At 45.6% G+C, this 24192-nt stretch overlaps 1 protein-coding gene across 1 annotated transcript in view; it reads right to left on the bottom strand.

The window, feature by feature from the left end:
- LOC308520471 (complement C3-like) overlaps nt 1-24192 on the bottom strand; it is a gene marked incomplete at its 5' end in the record, with an annotated part of 42778 nt that overhangs the window by 7834 nt on the left and 10752 nt on the right. The window contains 16 exons of the mRNA XM_081093030.1: nt 493-544; nt 657-744; nt 855-914; nt 1059-1217; nt 2753-2916; nt 4403-4559; nt 7052-7150; nt 8118-8277; nt 8600-8675; nt 9004-9207; nt 9895-9981; nt 10077-10143; nt 12148-12360; nt 12450-12592; nt 21478-21563; nt 21818-21926. Coding sequence (XP_080949156.1) covers nt 493-544; nt 657-744; nt 855-914; nt 1059-1217; nt 2753-2916; nt 4403-4559; nt 7052-7150; nt 8118-8277; nt 8600-8675; nt 9004-9207; nt 9895-9981; nt 10077-10143; nt 12148-12360; nt 12450-12592; nt 21478-21563; nt 21818-21926 — 1924 coding nt within the window. The remainder of the gene's footprint in view (nt 1-492; nt 545-656; nt 745-854; nt 915-1058; nt 1218-2752; nt 2917-4402; nt 4560-7051; nt 7151-8117; nt 8278-8599; nt 8676-9003; nt 9208-9894; nt 9982-10076; nt 10144-12147; nt 12361-12449; nt 12593-21477; nt 21564-21817; nt 21927-24192) is intronic.

Raw genomic sequence — 24192 nt, 5'->3', positions numbered from 1 at the left:
CTTTGCATTACTCTATACTTTTATAACTGGAAATATGAGAGTTTGCAATGTTGTGTTAAAAAAATAATAATGTAAGCCCGGCCAGTGTGGCTCCTGGTCAGGGTACATGCCCTGGTTGAGGGCTCTATCCCCAGTAGGGGGAGTACAGGAGGCAACCAATCAATGATTCTAATCATTAATGTTTCTACTCTACCTCTCTTTTATCCTCTCTGAAGAAATAAAAATTTAAAAATAAGAATAATGGAAAATTCCTGTAACAGTTGTAATCCTCCTTGTTGATTATCAACATCACTTTTCACAGTCTCAGCTTATGTGGTCACGGCTAGTCTCACACCACCATGCCGTGCTGTCTACCTTCTGGAGGGTGCTCAGCACAGTACTAAGCACACAACACATTCCCAGAGAGTAGTAGGTACCTCGGATATTATTTACAGGAAGTCTTGCTAGAGACAGAGGGATAAGCGAGATGAACCCCAGGGACCCACCTCTTACCTGGTACAGATGTTGAGTAACATGGTGCTCTTGGCGTCCTCAGGCTTCTTCACTAGAAACATAGAAGACAGAAGGATGGAGGGCTGGGTCCTGATTCAGGAGCAGGGCAGACACTAGAATGGCAGTGGGGGAAGGGAGACAGATAGGGTCTTTATTCCTTCTACCTTCAGGGGCTGGTTTTATGTTAACCCTGAGGCTGAACTTCTTGCAAGGGGCTCCGCCTTTAATCTTGGCCTGGTACATTGTCACCACCTGGAGAGTTTGGAGGGGAGATGAACTGTCAGCAAACTTGACTTGGGCAGGAGATGGTCTCTCTGGGGCAGAGTGGCGTGAGCAAAGCAGGTGTGGGCTCCGGTCCTTACCGACAAGGTGCCTTGTCCTTTCCCTTCAGCTGTTAATATGAAATTCTCATTCTCCTTGGTCTGCAGGGAGTGGGGAGAGAAGAGAATGTGTTGAGAGCCAAGCCTTCCCCTGGCTTCAATGGTCACCTGCCCTCCCTCCTGCCTCCTGCAGACTCTGACTGGCTGGAGGATGAGAGCGAGGAGGGATTGGCCAAGCAGCTGTACCTCTACTGATCGCAGGAGGCTAGCGGATTCCCAGAGGATGCGGTGTGTGACCGGAGAGCTGCGGCTGGGCAGGTTAATGGACACATGCAGATTCAGATCCTCATGGTCAGGGATATCCCTCTGGTATTGGGCCAAGGCTTGGAACACCATGAAAGTTGCCTAAAACCCATGAGAAAAGAAGAGGGTGATTTGAGAGACAGAAGGAAGCAGCCAGAACCTGCTTGGGGATGAAAGTTTCAGCTTAGAGCTGGGCCACTGAGAGTGTAGCCTACAATGCACCAGAGGGGGTGAGGATAAGAATGGGGGTTGTTATATACTGAGGACATGTTCTAGAACTCTCTCAGTGAGAGAGGCTCAGTCTAGTGCTTGGTGACTCTAAGACTGTGACCTAGACGGGACCAGAGGGCACAAGGGTAAGATGGGGAGTCATTAGACACTGAGGACATCTCCTAGAATTCTCCAAGGGACAGAGGCTTACACCAGAGTGTGGAGACACTGGGCATGTCTAGATACACGAGAAAGTGCAGGCATAAGACTGAAGGTCTAATATGCCTACCGCATGGACACTGGCAATAAGGTAGTGAAGACTTGGGGGTAGGTGGATAGGGACTGGGAGGAGAAGGGAAAGGGGGGCAAATATATGTGTAATACTATCAACCATAAAAATATATTAAAAATAAATAAATAAATAAATACAATAAAAACATGCCAACAGCTGCCAAAAAAAAAAAAAAAATGACTGAAGGTCTAGCAACACTGAGAATGTGGTCTAGACCCATCCAGAGAGAGAGTCTAACACTGGGTTTCCAGACACCGAGAATGTATCTAGAGCTCATTTGTGAATAAATAATAAAATTGGAACCCGAGGACAACTGAGCATATAATCTAGAATCCAAAAGTGACACTGAGCCCTGGCCAGGTGGCTCAGTTGGTTGGATCATTGTCTCATGCATCAAAAGGTTGCAGATTCCATGCCACCTCAGGACACATATGGGAACAAAACCATTGATGTTTCTCTCTCACATCAATGTGTGTGTGTTTTTTTCTCTGTCTCTCCCTTCCTCTCTCTCCCAAATCAATAAACATATCCTTGGATGAGGATTTATTAAATATCTGACAATACCACCAGAGAGAAAGGGGATCAAACTGAAGCCTGAGCTTGCTAGACTTGAGGTTGCTGAAACCATGGTCTAGAACCCAGCTGGAAGAGAGCAGGCTTTGATACGACTCTAGAAAACTGAGAACATGATCTAGAACCCACAGTAAGACAAGGCAACAATGGGAGCCTCGTGGAACTGAGTGCATGGTCTAGAACCCGCCAGAGGGAGAGATGGACTTGCTGATTCCCTATAATAATTGAGGATTGGTCTAGAACCCACCAGTGGAACAGGATAAGATGGGAGGCCTGGTGGAACTGGAAACATGGTCTAGAACCCATCAGAGAGACGCTCACCCCTTAACCTGGGCCTTGAGAACGTGATCTAGACATCAGGAGGGAAAGGGAGTCTCAAAATGTAGCTTGAGGCATTCAGAATTTAGTGTAGAATCCATAGACAGATTTGCAACAAAAACCAAAACCTGATTTCTCAACTTCATTCCAATCTGCCTCTCTTGGTCTCAGCATGTTATCTGGGTGGCCAGTCAGGCCGGAGGAGGTAAGGATGCATTTGCCTGGGGGATGTGGGACCACTTGCCTGGGTGGAGCCATAGCCACCTCCGTAGTATCTCTGCTCGTTGAGCCAGCGCACAACAGGAGGTACAGAGTCAAAGTCTTTGAGCAGCAGCAGAGCCAACAGGGCATAGGATGTGGCCTCCACACTGTAGAGCTTTTTTTCAGGCTCCTCCCAGCGGTTCTTATCTACAAGAGAGAACACCAGCCCCCATGCTCACTGCTCTGTCCAGCCTGGAGGTAGCTCAGAGAAAGCTCAGAGACAGCCTTGTACTAGACCTCGGTGCGCAGGTGTCCTGGGCCACATTTGTGGCTTTCAGTCTGCTGGTTCCTGCCTTACTGTCTTCCCTCATCAGCCTTTACTCTTCTGTTTAAATTCTGAACCGCAGCCCCTCTGATCTATGGGAGCACATTCCCTAAGTGTGTTATGCTCATTCTCACCTCTGAGCCTTTGCATGTTCTGTTCTCCCATCTTGGAGCACCTTTTCTCCACCTACCCCTGGTTAATTTTTATTCACCCCACACAATACGGCTTCAGTGGTACCCAAGACAGAGTGAGACCTTTACTTCTGTCTCTTAAAGCATCCTGTGCTTCTCCTGTCCCAGCACTATGACGCTCTACAGGAATCTATTAACTCATTTCTTTCCTCAACTGGAACGTGAGGCCATGAGGGCAGGGGCAGTGCCATATTCACTGTGATGTCCCACGTGCCTAAGAAAGTACTCATGACAGAGACTGTCACCAAGAACCATTCCCTCCTCTTCCTGGGCACAGAGTTGGACTACATCTCCCAGAGGCCTTAGCAGGTAGGTATGGCCACATAACTGAGCTCTGGCTAATGGAGTGTGCAGGGCAATTGATGGGGCCCCTTCCATGCTGGTCTACCTCCCTTGCACAGTCTTCCTGACTGTTTCCCCTTCTGCTTTAATAGAAGGGATTCTGAAGCCCTGAGGTGGCAGAGCCAGGAGAATATAGAGCCTGGATCCCTGCATCACTGTATAGAGGAGAGCTGTCCACTCACTTGGGACACCCACACAGTCCTGTTACACAGCCAGAAACCAACTTCCCTGTGTTAAACTACTTCAGTATACATTCAGATATGTTACAGAGGTGAGCATAAACCTGATAAAGTGTCATCACTTGGACCAGTGATGAAATGCTCACTATGTGCTACTTATTTTTCTAAAATTTCTATGTCATTCTCTACTCTAATTCTAATAACTCTTGTATTGATGGTAATGTTATTAATAATACTAAAGGCAGTAACATCAGTGGTAGATCTCTTACCATGTGTTAGACCTTCTCCTATCCTCATCCCTCATTTAATCTTCGCACCAATCTTGTGATGTCGGTATCGTTTTATACACAATGTCCATAGAGGTTAAGTGGATTGTCCAAGATCACACAGTGAGAATGTGCCAGAGGGTGATTTGATTTTGAACTTGAATCTGTCTGATGTCAGAGCCCATGTCCTTGCTCCTGTGTCATAGCAAGTACTCAACAAATACTTGTTGAATCATGCAATGGACCTTTTGTGTCATGCTTGCAATGAGGACTTTTCACACCCAGACTCACTCTTCCCAGCTCAGCTTAGAACCATGCAGTCCCATTTAAGATGCCCACCCTCAACCCCCAGCCACATATCTCTCCTTACCCCGCCAGGCTGCCTCTCACCTGTGGCTGCTTTCAGAAATGTGTCTAGGAGAGGACCCTCCAGCTTGCCCAACTGGGCCAGGGCATAGCCAGCAATGGCCACAGCATATGGTCTCTTCAAGTTCTTATAGTGTGTTTGAAGGAAGCGTCCGGCCTTATTGATGCTGCCCCCAAGGCTCTATGAAAAAAAAGATTGGGTACTCTGGTCAGGTGGGCACTGCTGCCCCAGAGAGCTGACAAGGATCACATAATCACCACTTCCTGGGCATAAGGTTTCTGGCCTTGGTGCATATTTGTCTTGGATCTGTCTATTTTTAAGGGTTCCCCAGACAGTTTAGCCACTGTGCACTGCTCTGTTACTGAGTACCTATCATGTTCCTGGTGTATATCTGTGTGTTAGTAAATACTTAATAACCGCCTTAACTGGTTTGGCTCAGCAGATAGAGCATCGGCCTGCGGACTGAAGGGTCCCAGGTTCGATTCCGGTCAAGGGCATGTACCTTGGTTGTGGGCACATCCCCAGTAGGGGGTGTGCTGGAGGCAGCTGTTCGATGTTTTTCATCGATGTTTCTAACTCTGTATCCCTCTCCATTCCTCTCTATAAAAAATCAATAAAAAATATTAAAAATATATATATATTTAATAACCAGTTGTCTAGTCAGTGCAGGAGGTGGGGGTTAGGGGAGCTGGTTGATTGATTGCCAATGACTGTGGTGTAAATACTTCCACCATGCCAATTTCATGTTACCAGTGTGACATACCTTAACACAGAGTGGGAAAGAGATACCCCAAATAGGCACCCAGGGTTAGCACACCACTGGGTCCACCTATTATCTAATCATCATTGTCATTGTAGCTAACACTTACTATGTGCTAGTCACATATCCACTCATTCAATCTCAAAATCCTATGAGGTAGGTTTTATTTTCATCACCATCCCTACTGCACAGAGGAGAGTACTGAGACCCATGTGATGAGTGCAGAGGCAGACATGCTTTGCAGTGATTTTTATAGTGTAAATACAACCATTCCTGATTTCAACCTACCAGCATGGAGTCACTGACTGCAGAATTGGGAAGAGATTATATAGTTTGTTCACCGTATAGGTACAACAGACTTAAATAACCTCAAGATCATGGATAATGATAAAAGGTAGTAAAATAATTAAGAAGTGATGAGTTTTGAGGGTTTACTACCTTTGTTGTTGTTTTTTTCTTAATTGATTCTTTTTGTGGGGGGGAGGGGAGAAAGAGGAATCAATATGTTGTTCCACCTATCTATACATTCATTGGTTGTTTCTGGTATGTGCCCCAACTGGAGATCGAACTGCACCTTGGCATAACAAGATGATGCTCCAACCAACTGAGCTACCTGGCCAGGGCTACTACTTTGGTTTTTATGTGTAGTGTTTAGTTTAATTTATTTAAATGTAAGTTTATATACTTTAATATTTAATAAAGATTGTGTTCAACAGTCAACTTTCAATATTCCTGGAATACTAACCATTGGTTTTATGAAGGTACTTCCAGCAAGCTCTTTATCTGAACCCCCGCAATCTAGTTCCACAGCCTACGCCGCACTCCGTTATAAGGGTGCTGTGTTGTAGTGGAAAATGTCACTATGTTGTAGCAGAAACTAATCCTTTTGCCTGCCCTCTGTCTCTCCTATATCCACCCTTGACTTTTGCAGGACCTCCTCCTTCCTGTCATTCACATGGCCACAGTGGAACAGGCATATTTGCCCAGGAAGACCTACTTCCTGGTCTCAGCTATTGATCCAGAAGTGATCACCTGACCCAGGCTGAGCCAATCAGAATCCTTTCCTAAGAATCTGGAAGATCTAGCCTTGGGCTAGGAACTTCCCCAAGGAAGGCAATTCTGTTCTGCCAGGTAGGCTGGGTGGCAGGAAAGCTGAATTATTGGGCAAAAAGGGCATGAAGGACTCAGGAAAGAGGAACAAAGCATCCAGGTCGAGTCCCCAAGGTTCCTTTCATCCTTGCACTTGATAAATTCTTAGATTCTTAAAATAATTCCCCCCTCTACAGGGTGGGGCAAAAGTAGGTTTATAGTTGTTTCTACATAAATAATACAATAAATAATAAGACAACAATAAACTGTGTTACTCATACTCAACTGTAAGCCTACTTTTGCCCCACCCTGTGATTTGCATAATGTAGATCACACGTGTGTTACATCTAGAACAACTTAGAGAGTCCTAAAAAATACAAAAATTATTATACTTATTTTATACTTATTTTACAGATGCACACACTGAGGCCCAGGAAGGGCAAGTGCCTGAAAGCTATGATCTAAATTTAGATCTGTCTGACCCCACTGACCTAGAGCCATCTCTTTTCTTTTCTAACCATAATTTCTTTCAAATCTGCAAGTTTGAACCAGAAAGACATGGGTTCCCCTTGGCCTTAAAGATAACAGCTTTCCTCTCCTTCCTCTTTTCTGGGGTCCTGAGGAGAAGCAGGTGGTGAAGTTGGGATCCTGGAGTTCCCCACTTGGAAATCTAAAGGTCAAAAAACCCACTCTCAAAACCCCAGGACAAAGCAGATTCCACAATTACAGAACATTCACGATGGCAGTGCCTGGCTGGGGCAGGATGGGGGGGGGGGCAGTGGGGGAGGCGGGCGATGAAGAGGGCAGGGCAAGGCACACTTACATTGACCTGTCTCTCACAAATATCTTTAGCCTCCTGCAGTGCGATGAGAACGAAGGCTGTGAGGGACACATCTTTCTCCTCAGCATGCCTGTAGCCACCCTAAAGTGTGGAGCAGGAAATAAGGATGGGGTCACCCGTGTGCCCCTCATGCCAAGCATCCCCCCTGTAGGATCAATCGGGCAGGGCAGGGGTGGGTCTGTCCCCAGTGTCTCACAGTAGGGCCATACTCTAGTATTCATTCATTCACTCACTCATTCTGTAAATGTTGCTGGTGTTGTGGGTAAGATGGCTCCAGCCCTCATGGAGCTCCCCATCTCGTAGGGCAGACAGGCATGAGCCAACCAGCTCATCACAGATATATCGTTACAAACTGAAGAGTGCTGGGCAGAAATGAATGTGGCAGTGAGAATGGATAGCGGGGGTGTGTCTTGGTCAGGGCCATTGGAAAGGTGTCCCCAAGGGATGACAGGTGGAGCCACAATCTGAAGAGTGAGTAGGTCTCAACTGTCAAAGAGGGCAGCGGTAACATGCCAGGCAGTGGGAACAGCATGTGCAAAGGCCCTGTGCCCGGGAGCAAGGCTCCAGGCAGTACAGATGGAGTGTGGAGAGGGAAGGCTGCAAGGCTGGAAACCACGCCGTGGTTTGCTCACTTGAGCACATGTCAGCATTACCTGGAGTCGGGGGCTTATTAAAACCCCAATTCCTAGGCCCCACCCCCAAAGTTTCTGATTCAGGCATGTGGGATCCAGCACAAGAATGTCCATTTCTAACAAACTTGCAGCTGATGCTGGTGCTTTTGGCCTGGAGACCATAGTTTGAGGACCACAACTCTAAGGACTTCTCAGGTTTTTTTCAAAGCAATGGGGGGTCTAGGGAACTTTCATTTTGCACTGGACCCTGAGGTCTCTGGTTTTTGCAAAGGAGAAGTGACATTCATGGCTCCTTTATTTCTCTGTCCATCCCACGCTGGGAATTGGGCAAATGGCAGATGGAGCCTGTCTCCTGTCCATGCGGGGGCACTCAGGCACTCCTCTCCCCCAGCGTGGCCTGAATCCCGGCTTCTTACAATCATTTCTTGGTGAATCATGGGCCCATCCTCCTGGAAGACTCCATCAGGCCTCTGCTTCTCCAGGATCAGCCACTTGACAGCCCCACAGATGACTTCAGAGTCGATGGCGATGAGGTTGGTGGCCAGAGAGAAGACCTTGACCACGTAGGCTGTCAGCCTGGGGGTGGGCACAGAGCATGAGCCAATTGGCTCTGGGATCCAGAGACTGCCATCCCAGCCAAGCAAGGAGCAGAGAGGAGCAGGGCCTGCTCAGGTGTGCCCAGTTTCCTGGGCCAGGTCTCAGGACCCAATGCTGCTTATAGGCAGTACTTAGTGATGGTAGGTCACTCAGCTAGTGGGCACCTTAACTCTGAAGATGGAGGGGTCCAGAGGCACAGGGCTGTGTGTGTGGGGTGGGGCGGGGGGGCCAGCCTAGATCACCCCAGGCCAGGGCCCAGGCCCTGCTCAAGGGATGCAGGGCCAAGGATGGGCAGGCTCACCAGGTGCTGGACTTCATATGCAGGAATGCCGCAAAGGCCTTGTTGGGTTGCCTGAAGGCCAGTTGCTGCGTGTACCCTGCAAGGAAGAGAGAAGTGTCACTGGGGGAGCGAGGGATGAGTGGAAGCAGTGGCTGGTGTGGGTATGCCAGGAAGGAGGGAGGCTTAAGGAGGAACAAGGATTCTGTGAAGGGGGGGAGAGGAGGTTCAGAGAGGAAAGAGGGTGCTCAGGACCAGGAGGAATGTCTCGAGGGGAGGGAAGCTTATAGGGTGGAGGGACTCTGAAAGGGTCCCTCCCTTTCAGTTCAACTCTATCACTTGAACTCCATCAGAGTGAGGAGGAGTAAGGGCTTCTCAGAGGAGAGGGGGTTCAGAGTGGGGGCCTCCAATAGAGGATGGGGACATACCCTTCTTGATGAGTTCCACGGCCTCCTTCCGCTTGTCAAGGCCAAACTTGTCCCACTGCTCTGTGTGGTCCAGGTAGTGCACCGCGATGACTGTGGGAGTCACACCGATCATGTTCTGCTCTCCACAACCAGAAGGGGTGACAATGAGGTGCTTCAGACGCTGCCCATCGATGGCGTCCTCTGCCATTTGGGCCACTGGGGTCCCTGCAGATAGGAAGAAGGATGACGTTCAAGCAACAAGAACCTCTGTGGGGTGATGAGGGTCGTGGCTGCCCCCAGCCCTCCCAGGCTCCAAGCAGCCAATGCCAAAGAGTCAGGACAGATGGAGGCATGTGGCTGAAGGGGGCCAGGTGGGTTGTCCTTGGGTCCTCATGTGCCACCAGTGGTAAAATAATTCCAGGAACAATGGTCATGAATACGTCTATCATGCTTAATGCCATTTGCCATTTGCCAAGCTCCCTTCTAAGAGAACACTATATAGCATCTCATTTAATTTTCCCAACAGCCCTTCAAAACAGGTACCGCTATTTGCCTTCATCACAGATCAGGAAACCAAGAGTCTCTATCCCAAACCTAAGAGCTCAGAGGTTGCAAGGGGCTTTGCTAGCTCCTTCCTGTGCCTTCTCCTCCCAGTCCTCCATCCTGGGCAATTCGTTCCAGAATTTCTGTTCTTGAACTCTATCACTTCTCATTGAAGCGTCTTTAGCAGCAGAAGCTAAGTACTGCCTGGAGCCTTCTGCGAGCACATCAAGGAGGCTGTTCTAGCACAGGAGAAGGAGGGAGGCGCCATGGTTCAATATTCCTGGCAGTGATGGAACTGGGCGCCCTCTCCAGGGGTCATGGCTCCCACACCTTCCTGGGCCCCATGGGGTTGGACCAAGGCCATCTCACCCTGCAGGAGGATCCTGGTTTCCGACTCTGTGTCAGGGACTTGGTCACTGAGGTCTGCAGCCTCGACCTCCACTCGCTGCACACCGTCTGTCGGTGGAATGGGAGACACCCTTGGCACCAGCCTCCTTTCACCAGGCCCTGCACACCACCCAGGCCTCACCCCCACTCCTGCGCAGACTCACTTTGGCCCAGGTGTTGTGGATCCAGTGTCTTAACGGCCACAGTCTTGTTCATTCTGATTCCTTCAGGCTGGACAGTGTTGAGGGAAGGGGGAGGTAGGTGAATAAAAGGACAGACAGAGCCACAGCTGGTCAGCAGGGCACTGTTCTGGGGATTACCGTGGTTTAGATGACATCTGCCAGTCTTAGCTGTGTGACTGGGAGCCAGTTACTCAACATCTCTGTGTCTCAGCTTCCTTCCTTATAGGGAGGAGGCAATACAAACATCTACCTCATACTGTGGTATGATTTAATAACAACATTATCAATTCATAATAATAAAACAACAAAGCCTTTAAAATCTCCCTATATGCTTAGAAGCTTTCTTAATTCAGGTTAACTCATTTAGGGTACCGCTATTATTATTCCCATTTTAAAGATGGGGAAATGGGTCCTGGCCAGTGTGGCTCAGTTGGCTGGGCTTGTCTCATACACAGAAAGGTTGCTGGTTTGATTTCAGGTCAGGGCACATGCCCAGGTTCCAGCTTGATCCCATGTAGAGGGCATACAGGAAGCAGTCGATGTATATATCACTCTCACATTATGTTTCTCTCTCTCTCCCTCTCCTTTGCTCTCTCTCTCAAAATCAACGAAAAGATCATAAAACAAAACAAAACACAAACTTATAAAGATGGGGAAATTGGAGAACAGAGAGCTGAAGTAACTTGCCCAGAGTCACACAGCTCGTAGGACAGAAATGGAGTAGGAACCTCATAAATGTTATCAAATTATTTTAGTTGAAAATTAGATAAATAAACAAATAAATAAATAAAATATTAGTGATCTTGCTTATTAACTTGTTTTGCTTCAAACTATTTAAAAAGGACAAAAGGAGATTCTTCAAAAAATTAAAAATGGAACTCACATTCGACCCAGTAATCCCACTTCTGTGAATATATTCCAAGAGAAACATTAATCAGAAAGGACATATGCACCCCTATGTTCATAGCAGTACAATTTAAAATATCTAAAATTTGGAAACAGCCTAAGTGCCCATCAGAAGATGAGTGGATTAAACTGTGGCACATCTACGCATGCATATTAGCATAACCAATGGACACGGACACTGGGGCGGTGGGGGCTTTCCTGGGGGGCGGGTGTGGTGGTAGTGGTAGTGGGGTCAATCGGGAAAAAGGAGACATACGTAATATCTTGAACAATAAAAACATAGTGATAAAAATATTCACAAGAGAAAAAAATGACAAAAGCCTTTGACTGATGATTCTCTCTTATATTTGAAAGTGTTCCAAACTGTGGGAAACAGTAGTAATGTAACTGTTAATGTATATTTTAAGGCTAAAAATCAAGGTAAGGGAACATTTGAGATCTTGTTCCCCAACACATGTTAGTCAGTTTGGCTCAATAAACTCATAGAGTTTTAAAAAATTTGAAATCACTGGTAAAAACAGAACTTTGCTGCCTGGTCGGTGTGACTCAGGGTTTGAGTGCTGACACATGGAGCAGGAGGTCAGCGTTCCATTCCAGGTTAGGATGCATGGCTGTGTTGCAGGCTGGATCCCCAGTAGGGGGCGTGCAGGAGGCAGCCAATCAATGATTCTCATCACTGATGTTTCTCTCTTTCTCCCTCTCCCTTCCTCTCTCTGAAATCACTAAAAAACATACATTTTCAAAAGTAGATCTTTCCTATATTCTAGCATCATATATTATTGCTTTATAAAATTTGGTCTTTGAAATATGTTTCCCCAAAATTTTAGTTCAAAACAAAACGCATAAATTGAAATGTGTTAAACAAAACAACCCAATCATATTTGATATTGAACTATATTTTAAGGAAAACAATTTTTTATCTTTACTGCTGAGGTTTGGGCGCCCCCTTAGAATTTTATGCGCAGAAGCATGTCTCCCCTGCCTCACATGGCCCTGCTGTCACACTGCTGGGACTCCTGACTTTCCTAAGCTGAACACGGACAGCATTAGTGTCTCAGAGCCTGGGGCTCCAAACTGAGTTAACAGCACAAGGAGAGCAAGAGTCCCTCCTGAAGGACAAGAGGCAGCAGGTTCCCCAAGGACTCACCACGACCTTCAGGGTCTTCCTTACACCGTCGGTGATGAAGAACCGATAGACATTGGCCTTGACCTCTACCTCCTGCAGGCCGACCTTCAGGGGCACAATGACATAAGGCACGGCCACTGAGGACTTGGGAGGGATGGTTACAGTCTGCAGGTGACGCTTCTTGGCAGTGGCCAAGCTGCAGAAGGCTGGATTGTAGAGCATTTCTACTCTCACCTGCCAGGGAGAGAGTATCAGGTCAGGGGCATGCGCCATGGACCCCTCTCCAGGTCTCCCCTCGTGCCTCTCCTGTTCCAAGGACCCACCGTGAGCATATCTGCTACCCGGTAGTTGTAGAGGACGGCTCGGATCTCCACCTGTTCATTACGAACCACAGAGTAGGGCAGCCGCAGGTCGATGAAGAAATCTTGCACCACTGTCACCTCATAGGGGTCAGCCACACAGATCCCTGCCCAGGGGAACAGAACATGAGTGTCAGGGGTAGGGGATGGGCAGGGTGGACAGGGTCCAAGTTCAGTTCCAAGTTCCTGCCTCTCAAGGCTTATCCCTGTCACGGGAGCTGTCCTGAGCTCAGCTGGTTTTTGTAGAAGCCCATAGACTAGAGAATGTTGATGGTGATGAATTACAAATGATAGTGGTAGCGGGGAGTTGCCAGGATTTAGTGATGTCTTTCGAATTTTACTCAGAGATAGAGGTGGAGGAGGAAAGGGAGTCAGCCTCACTGAAGGGTCCATCTGTGCTCCTCAAAATGCTAGCCCCCAGCCCCGTGTGGACACTGGGGACTGGAAGGTGGCTAGCTCAAAGGGGAACTGGATTTCTACTTTTATTTCATTTTAGTTAACTCGGATTTCAACTTCCAAACTAGTGCTTGTGAATATACTGAAATCATATACTGACCCGGGGTGACTTTTATGGTATGTAAATTATATCCCAATTTTAAAAATGCCATGGGGGCAGGTTGGGAGAGGACAATGGGGGAAAAGGGACAAATGTCATACTTTCAACAATAAATAATTTTTTAAGATGCCCATGGACACAGACAATAGAGTGGTAAAGGCCTGGAAGGGGCGGGTACAGGGTGGAGGGAGGTCAATGGGGAAAAGACAAACAAACAAAGGGGACATCTGTAAGACTTTCAACAATGAAGATACAGTTTTGAAAAAATGGTGGGTGGCCCAGGCCAGTGTGGCTCACTTGGTTGGGCATCGTCATGTGCACCTAAAGATTGCCAGTTCAATTCTGGTCAGCACACAAGCCCATTTGAGGGCTTCCATGCCTATGGGGGACTGCGGGAGGCTGCTAATCGATGTTTCACTCTCACATCCAGCTCTCTCTCTCTCTCTCTCTCGCTCTCTCTCTCTCTCTCTCTCTCTCTCTCCCTTTTCTTTCCTCTCTCTCTAAAAATTGATTTAAAAATCTTAAAAACATAACAATAAAAAATGATTCTTGATTTAGTGATTGGAAGACTTTTAAAAGTATGTTTGGAACAACTTGAATATGTCAATCTGCTTTTTCAACTGCAAATTTTATGAATCCTAAAATAGAGATAAAAATGTTTCCCATGAGCCCTAGTCAGTTTGGCTCAGTGGATAGAGCGTTGGCCTGCGGAATGAAGGGTCCCGGATTTGAATTTGTTGAAGGGCACATGTCCAGGTTGCGAGCTCAATCCCCAGTGGGGGGCATGCAGGAGGCAGCTGATCAATGATTCTCTCTCATCATTGATGTTTCTATCTCCCTGTCCCCTTCTCTCTGAAATCAATAAAAGTATATTTTTAAAAATATTTCCATTGAAATGCTTACGTCCTAATTGAGATGCACTCTAAGAATAAAAGGCATACCAGAGTCAAAGGCTTACTAATACAAGTAAAATAAGTCATTAAAAATTTTGATATCTTGCCCGGCCAATGTTGCTCAGTGGTTGAGTGTCAACCCATTAAGCAGGAGATCAAGGTTTCATTCCCAGTCAGGGCACATGTCCAGGTTGCAGGCTTGATCCCCAATAGGGGGCGTGCAGGAGGCAGTCAATTGATGATTCTCTCTCATGCATGTTTCTAACTCTTTTTCCCTCTTCCTGTCTCTGAAATCAATAAAAACATATTTTTAAAAAATAAGCTTTACTTAAATAGTAATGAATTTATTATTTTAACATTATCATTAGTGTGATAGTGGTTTTGCAAACTTTTATAAAATATGGAAACGATAATATTTTGGATATATTTCGGTGAAATAAAATGTATTCCTGAAATTGGTTTCATCATAGTCCTTTTTCATGGGGCTACCAGAAATCTAATCTAATAAAAGAAAAACATGCAAATTGATTGTTACTTCACTATGCCCCAAGCCATGCCCACCAGCAAATCAGAGCGACTATGTGCAAATTAACCCAACCAAGATGGCTGCTGGCAGTCACAGAGCTGGAGCATGCATGAGGCTTGGTTGCCTGGGCGATGGAGGAAGGCAAGCTTCCCGCCTGCCCTGGTCGGCTGTGGCCTCTGCTAAAGGCAACAAAGTTTCAATTATAGAAGAAAAATAAATCCCAGATACCTGCTTCCAGCCAGCCTCCACTGGGAGCTTGGGTGGCTGGGGGCCATGGCCAGCCTGCAAACAGCCATCAGCCCCTCACCCAGGCTGGCCAGGAACCCCAGTGGGGACCCCCACCCTGAAGGGGCTGTGGCCAGCCTGCAAACAGCCATCAGCCCCTCACCCAGGCTGGCAACACCCTCATGGGGTGAGAGTCCCTGCTGGGGGTCTTGGCCAGCCTGCAAACAGCCATCACCCCCATCCCAGGCTGGCCAGTCAACCCAGCAGGACCCCCCTCCCTGAAAGGGGTGTGGCCAACCTGAAAATGGCCCTAAGCCCCTCACCCAGGCTGGCCAGGCACCCCAGCAGGACCCCCACCCTGATCCGGGACACCCTTCAGTGCAAACCAGCCGGCCCCCACCTGTGCACCAGGCATATAATAAAAGGGTAATATGCAAATTGACCCTAATAGCAGAACGATTGGGAATGTCTGGTCACTATGACACACACTGACCACAGGGGGCAGACCTCAATGCAGGAGCTGCCCCCTGGTGGTCAGTGCCCTCCCACAGGGGGAGCTCTTCTCAGTCACAAGCCAGGCTGTCAGGACAGCAGTGATGGTGGGAACCTCTCCCCCCTCCTCAGCAGCTCTAAGGATGTCCGACTGCAGCTTAGGCCTGGTCCCCCGCTGGCTAGCGGATATCCCCCGAGGGCTCCTGGGCTGCCAGAGGGATGTCTGACTGCCAGCTTAGACCTGATTCCCCTGGGAGCAGGCCTAAACCAGCAGGTGGACGTCCCATGAGGTGTCCCAGACTGCGAGAGGGCACAGGCCAGGCTGAGAGACCACCCCCCTTGAGTGCACAAATTTTTGTGCACCGGGCTCCTAGTATAAAATAGCACACCAGCCCACATTACATCTTTTCATCTCTTCCTTCCTTCCCTCTTCCTCCCTCCCTTCCTTCCTTCCTTCCTTCCTTCCTTCCTTCCTTCCTTCCTTCCTTCTTCCTTCTTCCTTCTTCTTTCTTCCTTCCTTCCTTCCACCTTTTTTAAAGGCACTATTATAAGGGCTTTATATGTATTAACTCATAACAATCCTTCCAACAGTGCTTTGAGTATTGTCCATTTTATGGAGGAGCACAGAGAGGTTGAGTAACTTGATTAAGGCCACACCTTGGCTCCAGCTGAGTCATATGGAGTCCCAGGCAAAAGGAAACCATGTGCCCCTGTGTAAATGCCCAGGTTTTGAGATCCCTCCCCAGTAGGGGGCGTGCAGGAGGTGGCCCATCGATGTTTTTCTCTCAGGGATCTCTCTCTCTCTCTCTCTCTCTCTCTCTCTCTCTCTCTCTCCCCCCTTCCTCTCTCAAATCAATAAAAACATATTTTTCTTAAATAAGAGAAATTAGCAGAAAATTTTAATTCCTTCAATTAAAAATGAGATAAGCAAAGAAGCAGAATTTTAAAATCTTGAAGTCAGAAAAGTAAAATGATAATAAAGTTTAATTTATTATATATTATAACTAAACAAAATGAGAATACAATATAATCAATTCTGGCTGTGGTATAAATAAAATTTTTTTTTTTCAGAAGTCCTAGAGTAGGTAGATAGGAGACTCAGTAGAATCCTATTTTCTTTTTTTTATAATTGTTTTATTGCTTAAAGTACTACAAAGAGTATTACATATGTCACCATTTTTCCCGCCCTTGAAAATCCCCTGGCCTTCCCTACCCCCCAGTGTCTTGTGTCCATTGGTTATGCTAATATGCATGCATACAAGTTCTTCAGTTGATCTCTTACCCCGCCCCCACCCTGCTCCTGCCCCCCAACCCTCCCCGGCCTTCCCACTGTAGTTTGACAGTCTGTTCGAGGCTGCTCGGCCTCTGTATATATATTTTTGTTCATAAGTTTATAATGGTCTTTATTATCCATAAATGAGTGAAATCATGTGGTATTTTTCCTTCATTGACTGGCTTATTTCACTTAGCATAATGCTCTCCAGTTCCATCCATGCTGTTGCAAGTGGTAAGAGTTCCTTCTTTTTTACAGCAGCATAGTATTCCACCGTGTAGATGTACCACAGTTTTCTAATCCATTCATCTACTGATGAGCACTTAGGCTGTTTCCAGATCTTAGCTATGGTGAATTGTGCTGCTATGAACATAGGGGTGCATATATCCTTTCTGATTGGTGTTTCTGTTTTCTTGGGATATATTCCTGGAAGTGGGATCACGGGGTCAAATGGGTCTACCAGTCTAAGAACGTGGTATGTTCTTCCATCTGTTTATGTCTTCCTCTATCTCTTTTTTCAACGTCCTGTAGTTTTCTGAGTAGAGGTCTTTTACCTCTTTAGTTAAGTTTATTCCTAGATTGCTTAATTTTTTTGGTGCGATGGTAAATGGGATTGTTTTTTAGTCTCTCTTTCTGTAAGTTCACTATTGGTGTATAGAAATGCCACAGATTTCTTGGCATTAATTTTATATTCTGCTACATTGCCAAATTCATTTATTAAGTCTAGTAGTTTGTTGATGGAGTCTTTAGGGTTCATGTACAGTATCATGTCGTCTACAAATAAGGACAGTTTTACTTCTTCTTTTCCAATCTGGATGCCTTTTATTTCTTCTTCTTGTCTAATTGCAATGGCTAATACTTCCAGTGCTATATCGAACAAGAGTGGTGAGAGTGGGCATCCCTGTCTTGTTCCTGTTCTTGGGGGAAATGGTTAGTTTTTGTCCATTGAGTATGATGTTGGCTGTGGGCCCGTCATATATGGCTTTTATTATGTTGAGGAATGATCCTTCTACCACCACCTTGCTGAGAGCGTTTATCAAAAATGGGTGTTGGATTTTGTCAAATGCTTTTTCTGCATCAATTGATATGGCCATGTGGTTTTTTTCTTTCAATTTGTTTATGTGATGTATCACGTTTATTGATTTGCAGATATTGTACCATCCTTGTATCCCTGGGATAAATTCTACTTGGTCATGGTGTATGATCTTTCTGATGTACTCCTGAATCCGATTTGCTAAGATTTTGTTGAGGATTTTGGCATCTATGTTCATGAGGGATATTGGCCTGTAATTCTCTTTCATTGTGTTGTCTTTACCTGGTTTTGGTATTAGGGTGATGCTGGCTTCATAGAATGACCTTGGAAGTGTTCCTTCCTCTTGAATTTTTTGTAGTAGTCTGAGGAGGATAGGTTTTAGTTCTTCCTTGAATGTTTGGTAAAACTCCCCTGTGAAGCCGTCTGGTCCTGGGCTTTTGTTTGCTGGAAGCTTTTTGATGACTGCTTCAATTTCTTCCATAGTTATTGGCCTATTAAGATTTTTAGATTCTTCCTGATTGAGTTTTTGAATGTTGTGTTTTTCTAGGAATTTGTCTATTTCCTCCAGGTTGTCTAGTTTGTTGGAGTAGAGTTGTCCATAGTATTTTTAAACAATCATTTGTATTTCTGTGGAGTCTGTTGTTATTTTGCCTCTGTCATTTCTGATTTTGTTTATTTGGGTCCTCTCTCTTTGCTTCTTGGTGAGTCTGGCTAGAGGTTCATCAATCTTGTTTATCCTTTCAAAGAACCAGCTCTTGGTTTCATTGATTTTCTGTATTGTTTTTTTGGTCTCTATGTCATTTATTTCTGCTCTGATCTTTATTATCTCCTTCCTTCTGCTCACTCTGGGCTTTTCTTGTTGATCTCTTTCTAGTTCTTTGAGATGTAGAGTTAGCTGATTTACTACCATTTTTTCTTGTTTTTTGAGATAGGCCTGTAGAGCTATAAACTTCCCTCTCCGGATTGCTTTCATTGTGTCCCATAGGTTTTGGATTGTTGTGTTTTCATTGTCATTAGTTTCCAGGATGTTTTTAATTTCTTCTTTGATCTCATTGGTAACCCAATGAATATTTAATAACATGCTATTCAGCTTCCAAGTGTTTGAGTATTTTGGGTTGTTTTTATTGTAGTTTATTTCTAATATTATGCCATTGTGGTCTGAGAAGATGCTTGGTATCATTTCAATCTTCTTGAATTTGGGGAGACTTTGTTTGTGACCCAATATGTGGTCTATTTTTTAATATGTCCATGAGCCTTTGAGAAGAATGTATATTCCGTGGCTTTCGGGTGAAGTGTTCTGAAGATGTCAATTAAGTCCATCTGATTTAGTGAGTCATTTAGAATTGCTGTTTCTTTGCTGATTGTTTGTCTAGAGGATTTATCCAGTGATGTCAGTGGTGTATTAAAGTCCCCTACTATGATTGTATTGTTGTCGATTCTTCGGTTGATATCTTCCAGCAGTTCTTTTATGTACTTGGGTGCTCCTGCATTGGGTGCATATATGTTTATCAGGGTTATATACTCTTGTTGCATTGATCCCTTTAGTATTATGAAGTGGCCTTCCTTATCACTTGTTATGGCCTTCACTTTGAGGTCTATTTTGTCTGATATAAGTATTGCTACCCCAGTTTTTTTTTCATTTCCATTTGCCAGAAAGATATTTTTCCATCCCTTCACTTTCAGCCTGTGTGAGTCCCTTCTTCTGAGGTGGGTCTCTTGTAGACAGCAAATATATGTGTCATGTTTTTTTATCCATCCAGCCACTCGATGTCTTTTCATTGGAGCATTTAGTCCATTTATGTTTAAAGTTATTATTGAAAGGTACTTGTTTGTAGACATTTCTTTTTGTGTGTATGGCTGTTTTCTTTCTGAGCTTTTTATTTCTTCTCTTTACATCAGTCCCTTTAGCATTTCTTGCATTGCTATCTTGGTGGTGATAAACTCCCTTAGCCTTTTTATTTCTGTGAAGCTTCTTATTTCCCCTTCAATTTTGAATGATAGCCTGGCTGGATAGAGTATTCTTGGATTCAGTCCTTTGCTTTGCATCACTTTGTAAATTTCCATCCATTCTTTTCTGGCCTGATGTGTTTCTGTTGAGAAATCATTTGATAATCTAATGGGAGATCCCTTGTATGTAACTTTCCATCTCTCTCTTGCAGCCTTTAAGATTCTCTCTTTGTCCTAAACATTTGCCATGGCAATTATGATGTGTCTTGGTGTGGGTCTTTTCGGGTTCACCTTGTTTGGGATTCTCTCTGCTTGTGTGACTTTTTTCTTCCCCACCTCAGGGAAGTTTTCTGATATTATTTCTTTAAATAGGTTTTCTAAACCTTGTTCCTCTTAAATAAAATATTTACACTTAATATTATAAGTTTTAATACACTTGCCTTTTAATGTTTTAATATTTTTTTGACAAATTTAACCTTTAAATTATACATAGAACCTGCCTTGGCTCTGATCAGTGTTTAAAATTGGAATATTTTGTTCGTCATAGATTTTTTTTGTACTCACTTTTATTTTAAAAACTGCTGCAGTGGGATATTATTTATCTTGATGACTGACTTTTTGGTACCCACTTTTATTTTGCACTAAAAGTCGGGGCCTTCCTTCCCTCACCCCTCCAGACCCTGCTATAAACCATCCCCATTTAGCTAGAGCTCCTCTGGTCTCACTCCAGCTGTGGGTGACTGGGGACAGGTTTGCCTTTTAGTCACGCTTCACAATCTGACCACCGATGTTTCAACCCCCCATTTCATCCTGCTTCCTCATCTTTCTTAATCACTTTACCCACTATCATGTCGACAGCACCTCCTTAAATGTTTTTGTGGTTGCGAATTATTCTGTACTAAACTGCAATGGTGGACTCATGTCATGAAACATTAGACCAAACGCATAGAATGTACAACACCAAGAGTGAATTCCTACTGTCAGCTATGAACTTGGGGTCTTCACAACTGACTATATCAAATGCACCACTCCAGTGGGGGATGTTAACAGTGGAGGCAGCTGTGCATGGGGTTGGCAGTGGCAGAGGGCATATAGGAAATCTCTGTATTTTTGGCTCAAATTTTTTAATATATATGTTTTTTATTGATTTCAGGGAGGAAAGGAGAGGGAGAGAGAGCTAGAAGCATCAATGATGAGAGATAATCATTGATCAGCTACTTCCTGTATGCCCCCTACTAGAGATCAAGCCTGAAACCCAGACATGTGCCCTTAACTGGAATCGAACCAGGGACCCTTCAATCCACAGGCTGACACTCTATCCACTGAGCCAAACCAGCTAGGGCTTTGCTCCATTTCTAAACAGAATATTTTTTTGTTTTTGTTAATGGTCACCCGAGGATATTTTTTCCCACTGATTTTAAGAGGGAATGGAAGGGAGGGGGAGAGACAGAGAAAAAAACATTGTTGTGAGACACATTCATTAGTTGCCTCCAGCACAGGCTTCAATCGCCTGAAACCAGGGTCTTGACGAGGAATCAAACCTGCCACCTTTTGTTGTACAGGCCGATGCTCCAATCAACTGAGCCAAACTGGCCAGGGCCTTTCTGCTCAATTTTGCTGTGAAACTAAAATTTCTCTAAAAATAAAATCAATTTTAAAAATAAAAAGCACTGCCCAGCTAGCATGGCACAGGGGTTGAGCATCCACCCATGCACAACGAGGTCACTGGTTCGATTCCCAGTGAGGGCACATGCCTGGGTGTCAGCTCCATCCCCAACAGGGGGCATGCAGGAGGCAGCCAGCTGATGTTGATGTTTATCTCTCATCAATGTTTCTGGTCTCTCTCCCTTCCTCTCTCTCTAAAAAATCAATAAGAACATATTTTTTAAAATAATAAAATCAAAAGCACGGACACCCATAGTCTAGACTCTGATGGACCCGCCCCACCAAGTAACCAGGGGGTAGAGTGTTAGCCACCAAGAGGCAGAAATTGGATGAGAAACAGAAATTGCCCGGGGCCCTGGGGCCTGAGAAGCCACCACCTCACCTTTCCTGTCAGACAAGCTCACAGCCATGATCTCCCAGGTGGTGATGGAGTCTTTCAAAATCACCTCTATGGTCTTGGAGGAGACTCTAGATGGAGGAGAAATGGGGGCCTTAGGAGAAGATGTGGTGGAGGGGAGAGCAGGTAATGAGGGGCCCCAAAGAGACCGGTTGGAGGGCGAGGGTGTGGGCATGTGGAGGTTTTTCTGTGTTGGGTTGTGGAGTTGCACTATGATTCCAGAAAACAGAGGAGGTTGGGGTGCATGCAAATTTAATGTTCTGGTCCTGAGTGTTGGTAGGAAGTGCCTGGAGGTGGGTTGGAATGAGGGGTGCCCCAGCCTTACCCATTTTTCTCTGGGTCCTCTAACACCTCCATCTTCCACAGCCAGCTCTCAGGGAACTCGCTTCTGGAAAGGATGTCTTCTTCCAGCATGATGTCGTCATCCAGGTCACCTGGGCAGGCGGGGGGCAATCTGGGTTTAGAGCAGACCCACTTCCACTGCTGGTAGATACTCATCTCTACAGCCCTGGAGCAGTTCCTGGCAGCGAAACACACCCACGGACAAATGATGAATTGTCTGTAAGTTAAAGGCTGTTTCCCTTTGAGGGATCCTGCCTCCATAAAAATGTTAAAAGTCATATTTTATACAAGGGCATTGGTATAAAGTCAAGGATAATGCAGGCTAGGAGAAGTCATTTCCCCTGATTTCCAAGAAACAAAAGCATTTTCATAAGCTTCTAAGGTATCCTGATCCCTGGCACGGTGCCTGCTGCGTCGGAAGCGACATTGTTCATGAGAGCAACCAGGTGAGCAGACAGTCTAGACTGAGGGAGACCCTGGAGGCCTCTACAGCCAGCTGGGCACCATCAGCAAGTGAACACAGCTGGGCTGGGCTAGGGCTCACCCCTGGCTGGGCTCTCCTCAAAAAATGGTGGACAGGCTTTCACTTGGCTCTGGGTGTGTCCAACAACAAAGTAGGTGGAATTTCACAGATGCCTAAATCCATTCATGCTCTGGGATAATCCACCAAAGTGCCTTTGGCCGTGCTAGTGTTTCAGTGATGGCGAGCCTATGACATGCGTGTCAGAGGTGACACGTGAACTCACTTTTTTGGTTGATTTTTCTTTGTTAAATGGCATTTAAGTATATAAAATAAATATCAAAAATATAAATCTTTGTTTTACTATGGTTGCATCAAAAAATTTCTATATATGACACGGCACCAGAGTTAAGTTAGGGTTTTTCAAAATGCTGACACAATGAGCTCAAAAGGTTCGCCATCACTGGTTTAAGCCATCCTCTGTCTCACCCCCACTTGACAAAAAACATACACAAAACTGGGAAATAAATCTCCCCGTGGTATAAACTACAGCCCAGCAGGTTAGTCTAACTCCCTCAGTAGCATTATCTTCTCTTTGCAGAATTAAGTCTCTGTTAGGAGTAGAAAGCGGCCTGCCTAGTTGTCATCATTTGCAAAGAGATTGAAGATAGAAAGTCTTTTGCTCACGTGTGTTGGGAATCTTTGTGTCTTTTGTGGGTGGAGGGATGAAGGGGATGGGAGCTTTCCAGCTAAAAAAAATTAGAAATATTTCTCCACTGTGTCAAGAGCTGCCTAAACGCCCCCCCCCCCACCCCGCAAGAGTAAACATGTTCACAAAAATCACATGTTACCACATAAGGCATCCATCCATATCGTTTATTTAAAAGGTTAAGTGATATTGATCTTTGGGAACAGCTCTCTTGACTTAAATTTTAAAAGATGTTAAAAAACAAAAACAAAACTCAGCCCTAGCTGGTTTGGCTCAGTGAATAGAGAGTCAGCCTGCAGACTGAAGGACCCTGGGTTTGATTCTGGTCAAGGGCACATGCAGTTTTGGACTCGATCCCCAGTGGGGGGGTGTGCAAGAAGCAGCTGATCAATGATTCTCTCTCATCATTGATATTTCTATCTCTCTCTCCCTCTCCCTTCCTCTCTGACATCAATCCTATATAATAAAAGCCTAATATGGTAAGTGTCCAGTTTTCTGGTCATCCATTCAACCAATCAAAGATTAATATGCTAATGATATGCTAAGGCTGCTCAACTGCTCACTATGATGTGCACTGACCACCAGGGGGCACACACTCTGACTGGTAGGTTAGCTTGCTGCTGGGGTACAACTGATCCAGACTGAGCGAGAAGGGCCAGAAATGCCCTGGAGCCCTCCTGCGGACCTCCCTGGCTGGCCAACCTTCCACAGCCCTCCCTGGCCCTGATTGTGCACAGGTGGGTCCCTCGGCCTGGCCTGTGCCCTCTCACAATCTGGGACCCTTCGGGGGATGTTGGAGAGCCAGTTTAGGCCTGATCCCACAGGCCAGGTTGGTGCGCGAATTCATGCACCTGGCCTCTTGAAATAATAATAAAAAATACATAAAAGGAATAAAGAGGAACTTTACATGGAGAAACAGGGCAGACACCACCTTAATCAAGTGATCAAGGTTCACATCAGCAGTGACAGTTCAAGTCAATTCTACCTGCCTCCTGATCCGAGGCACCAAGAAAGACAAATTATCTCCTCCGGGACAGCCCTGCCCAAAATGCAAAATCTGATTGTGAGCAGGAGTAACATCAGGCAGACTCAGGCGGCTGAACAACTTTCAAATGATTTGGCCTGTATATCTCATGTATGTGAAGATATGGCCTGTATATCTCATGTATGTGAAGATATGGCCTGTATA

Source organism: Myotis nattereri (genome assembly GCF_964212035.1).
Source record: "Myotis nattereri genome assembly, chromosome: 5".
NCBI lineage: Eukaryota > Metazoa > Chordata > Mammalia > Chiroptera > Vespertilionidae > Myotis > Myotis nattereri.
Note: the sequence above shows the minus strand (reverse complement) of the source record. Positions and strands in the feature narration are given on the sequence as shown.